Source organism: Pieris rapae, chromosome 21 (genome assembly GCF_905147795.1).
Source record: "Pieris rapae chromosome 21, ilPieRapa1.1, whole genome shotgun sequence".
NCBI lineage: Eukaryota > Metazoa > Arthropoda > Insecta > Lepidoptera > Pieridae > Pieris > Pieris rapae.
In genome coordinates, this window is record NC_059529.1 from 2,389,223 (window position 1) to 2,394,456 (window position 5,234).

The window sequence follows — 5,234 nt, forward strand, 5'->3', positions numbered from 1 at the left end:
CGGCTGTATGGTCACTATTTGGCTCATTTGAAGACCTTGGATTTATCAGTATGCTGAATTATTTAAAAATGAATCAATTCGTGATACCTTTATCAGAATTCGGCATTCATTGCAAGACCATACACTTAAATGTGTCTTCCCCACGCGCTATTGAAAGTAATTATGAATATTACCCATTAGAATACCAAATATGTATTGTAAAAAATAACGTAAACAATTCAAAATCAGAAGACGAAAAAAACTTTATGTAAACGCAAAATTTATGTCTTATGTCGAGAAGAAACTATGTCAACGAAGTAAAAAATATCACAAGAATGAATTTAATAAGAAAACAAATTAAGAACGAATGCTGCGTTAGAACACCTCAGGTAGGTAACACGCTCGAAAAGGTTGTAATTATTCAGATAGATCTTCATTGCCCGGATAGCTCAGTCGGTAGAGCATTGGACTTTTAATCCAAGGGTCCAGGGTTCAAGTCCCTGTTCGGGCGGCAACTTTTTGTTACGACTTAAGAAACTATTATTAACATTTTTCAATATTTACTTTTAAATTCCATTTGTTTGCTGCGCATGAGTGTAATTTATTTAAAAAAAAATTGTATTTTGGAAATGTATATAATTTAGAAAAACCTAAATTTCTTATACTATACTATATCAACCAAACATAGACACAACACTAATATTAAATATTGTTATTAAAGCATACGTTTACAGGAGCATTATTGACACACTAACCGAATAATATGCCCGTTGCTATGCCGTTAAAGATCAAGGCTGTTCCATCTTTAAAACCGGTTGATAACACGTGGTGATAAAATATAAATATTTTCCGACATCGCGAGTTTGTGTGCTGTTATTTGTTTTTCTTTTAGAAATATTTCGGAAACAAGCTTAACTTTTTTATAAACTTTTAAATCGCATTTTTTACTATCATAATATTATAAGCATCTTCAGACAAGAAACGATATTTATTCATGAGAAATACTGGATAATAAATCATAGACAAATATCCAACGATATGTTTACGATACAACGCAAAATAATATCGTTGAATTACTATTCTATGACATAAAAAAAAATTATAGATATCTACAACAACTGTTTGCAATTTAACTGAATCAAACCATCCGCTATTGTTTTTAACTACTGTTTCCATATCTAAATTATTAAAACAATGTGTTTATCTAACTTATGATCAAGTTGGATGTAAATTATGTCACCATAATATTATAAAATAAAACTACTACGCATTAACTTTTGTACATGTGTGAGTAATGTTGGCAAAGATTAGTACGTGATGTAAACATGTCAGGTAATCGATTATGGTAGTCAATATTTTTAACTTTTTGTCGAAAATGTAATGTGGACCGTGAGGTTTAATTTGTATTTTAAAATTATCTTTTGGTTATGCTAAACACTACTTGTATTCATATAAATAAAATAATATAGATTTAAATTAAATATAGCGCTCAAATAGATACATCGAATACATAAATGCGCAATAGAATGTAGTCCAATAATTTTAGTTTGAAATAATATTATTGTTTTCCTTGGAACCACCTACAATAGATTACCGAAATGTAAAATCTATGAACCTGTTATCTGCACTGCGCAATACCACATTCCACATCTTGTTATTACCCAAAAACCGAATAATTACTTACATTTGAATGTTAGTCATTATAATCGGTTAGACAAAAAAATACATGACACTATTTTTTCTTATACCATTAGAAAAACATGTTATTCTTTGAACACTTCGATACACATAAGCAATGTGTGCGTTGTGTGTTTACGTTGTCGGTTCATCGTGTGAGTGGGTCGGAGCTAGCGTATTTATTTTAGTCGCCGGTTGAACTCGGCTCAGTGTTTCTTGAATTTAACAAGTGTGTGTTGTGATTAAAGAAAATAATGTCCGCATCACCAATTGCAAGGGCGACGCATAGCCAGACAATACCGACTAGGCGTGTCCATATAACGGATCCTTCCCAAATTCCAGATGTCTACTCCAGCACTCCTGGAGGCACCATATACTCTACTACACCTGGAGGTAATAAACAACTTCAATTTTTTTACGATTTACATTTATGAGAGATTTTTGGGGCTGAAGACCCACGGAAATTCGCAAGTTAGTAAATAAATGCTTGTTAATAATTAATCCATTTAAACTCGCCGGTTGGCAGCAAACAATAGGTATAAACTCCACGCGCGTTCGATTTTAAGTGCCGGATGTTTAATTTGCTATAATGTGTAATGTAATATGACACATTTCACACACATTCACGTGAAATTCACACTTAATAACATGTATAAGAAACTAGGAAAACATTAGGCACGTGCAAAGCACATTGTTTTTGTTACGTAATACCTATATCATGCGATATTGATAAACAACTCAAGATATTCTAACCTAAAACTAGCATTTAATAAATAAAATGAACAAATTCTATGACGTTCAGAGGTCTTCCTACATTTAACTATTATATAAATATGTATTTGTTCGTACAATATTTTTATATGAATCATATTATATGCCGATTATTTTAAAAGAAGTCTACAACAGGTCTAAAGTTAATACAGAATTTATTAATAAGTGTTATATCACAGATTCAAATTAAATAACTCTTAAAACGATGTGAACTAAGGAGTAGATCCTTAGTAAATTGTATGTTACGGGCTACGGCTACTTGGCTTAATTACATTTAATTGAAGGTAAAGTAAATTTAGACATGACCGGTTACCGCGTGGACGCTACAATTTTTCTCACATGTAAAAAACATATAAAGAGATAAAGTCATTTTATATTAGTTGTGATGGCTGAAGTTTGAAGTTTGAAGAATGAATGAAGAATCGTTACTCTTTTAATGCAAATGCAGAAGATTGCTTGAAGATTTATTACTCAATAAATATTATTTAAACTATTAGTTATACAATACAATCGAAATTTTACACAATATGTCCAAAAACACTTCGTAAACAGAAAATACTATAAGGTGTTCTCTGTTCTCAGCCAAATTAAAAATATACCTAGTTATATAACCTATAATAAACAATAATAATATTATTCATACTATCTAGTTCTACTTGAGATAAGAAAACAAGGTCATTTAATTTCTTATCTCTTTTCTACAACACGTGAAGAAAGCTTTATCTACTCGATAACATTATATATATATATATATATATATGTATGTATATTTATCCCCATATATTTTGTTTGTAAGATTAGCAAAAATCAGATGTAAGGAATCAGTATATTTATACACTTCTTACAAAAAATTGCGTCAGCCTCAAGGTCATAAACGCTTGTTTACATTCGAGAGTCGAATTCTATTATCGAATGAGTTTGGTTTATAATTATGTGCATTTCAAATGAGCAATAAAATTTTATCTGTTCAATTATTTATATCTTCTGTCTACTTTAGAATGCAATGTATTAGTATTTATAAGAAGGGCGCCAAGAGGTTCGTTTATTATTTATGGGATTGTTCATTTTGTTTTTCATTTTAGGTACCAGGATTGTTTATGACAGATCGTTTATGATGTCACTGAGTCAGTCACCGATCTCAAAAACACCACCGCAATGTGCACTGCCAGTCTCGATGCTAAAGAATCCTTCGGGACCGATTGCCCACCTGCAGACGTCTACTCATAAGCCTCGCTCGAATTCCATCTCCTTTGACGAATCACAGGAGACATTCTCTATGGATCTCTAAATAGGTTAAGGTTATTAAACTTGTGCGATCTGTGGCGGGAAATAATGACACAGAAATGTATTGTCGCGTAGCCTTATTTTTTATAATAGAGCTAAGTCAAAAAATCGCAAATCTCTAGTCACCTAATAAATGTTGGGTATGTAATTTAAAACATAATACTTTGATAGAGCTAGAAACATTTGTACCTCTATGGATAGAGAGGGATGGTGATAAAATTCACAAATATAGCATTTTCTCGACTGATTTGAATTTTGACTTAAGCATAGATTTTATGTATTTGTAGGATTCTTAAGTACTATGTTATAACTACGGTTATGTGAATGCGTTTAAAAAACGCAGCCCTTTGCAAAAAAAAATATAAAAGCCACAAAAAAATACATATTCTTTATGGAATGGCTGAATGCGTTTTAAATAAAAAAAACAAGGGGCATTAAGTCAGTATGAATGTTTTGATGTGCAAAGTGCGTTTGACGCAACACTTAATGAGGTGCTGAAATTTTTCATATAAATTTACCATATCAATGTTATTACCAAAAATATAGATAACCTTTGATGATTTTATGAACACAAATTACAAGTTTTAAAGTATTTAGTATTTTAATAAAGATATGATATTTCATAGGGATATTAAAATAAATGTATTGCCTTATAAGATATTTGCGTTAAATCGTTCCGAGAATGTATTATTACATGACTGCTAATAAAAAAATTGAAATAATTTTTGTTTGTTTTTTTACCACCATATTCGATTTTTAAAGGCGATTTTTTAAATTCTTAATATTGTTATTTTTATATATGGCAATACAATTCAACCTGTAACCGTAATGGGAGTGGGACATGATCCCGCTCCTTTCGTTAGTTTAGTTCACCTTAGATTCCGGTAGGTGGCGAATAAAAACAATATTTACCGACACCGCCAGACTGACGTTAAACATTCTAAAAAATAATAATAAAATAGATAATTAAAGAGAAAACAATGAATAAACATTTGAAATATTTCGTTTCTAGAATATCTAACAGGTTTTTTTTCTCAATAACATGTGCTAAATAATATACCTACGCAGGCGACAAGTGCATGCATAAAAGCAGAATAACAAAACCTAAATATCAAAGGTTTATTAAGGTCAAATATGAGTGACAAGGAAAAAAAACTTTAGTATTTGTATAATTTTTCGATTTAACATAAAAAGGTTCGTAAGCATCGGAAATTTGATTTGTTGCTTACATTTTCCATAGTTTAACCAAACTAGTTGGTATCTTCAATCTTGTCTTTGGTTTAACAAAGTACTGAGATCTACATTATGTTTTACTTTTAGATTCTGTCTAAAAACCTCAATATCTTAGCTCTGCAATCTCTACATAGTTAGTAAAGGAATGTTGTAATTATACTACGCTGGAATGCAATTTCTCGTCCACATTTTGCATACAATTATTATTGAAATATTTCCTCCCTAGAGTCCCTCACCCTTCAAATGATCTGTCTGAGTCTAATCGCTTGATTCGTCTGTTTGGACTACAT

The 5,234-nt window shown here is 30.9% G+C and overlaps 1 protein-coding gene and 1 non-coding gene across 2 annotated transcripts; both read left to right on the top strand.

Annotated features, from left to right (window-relative positions):
• The first annotated feature begins 417 nt into the window (after positions 1-417).
• Trnak-uuu lies at positions 418-490 on the top strand. Its single transcript has one exon. It is a non-coding gene; the product is annotated as a tRNA-Lys (tRNA).
• Positions 491-1,846: 1,356 nt separating this feature from the next.
• Positions 1,847-4,433, top strand: LOC110995460 (eukaryotic translation initiation factor 4E-binding protein). Its single transcript, XM_022262634.2, has 2 exons — positions 1,847-2,049; positions 3,510-4,433. The coding sequence occupies exons 1-2, from the start codon at positions 1,911-1,913 to the stop codon at positions 3,713-3,715; spliced, it is 345 nt and encodes a 114-aa protein (XP_022118326.1). The 5' UTR covers positions 1,847-1,910; the 3' UTR covers positions 3,716-4,433.
• Positions 4,434-5,234: the final 801 nt, after the last annotated feature.

Coding starts and splice junctions, on each gene's coding strand:
- LOC110995460 (XM_022262634.2), top strand. CDS start 1,911: ATGTCCGCATCACCAATTGCAAGGGCGACGCATAGCCAGACAATACCG. Junction 2,050..3,509: donor ATACTCTACTACACCTGGAG/GTAATAAACAAC, acceptor TTTTCATTTTAG/GTACCAGGATTGTTTATGAC.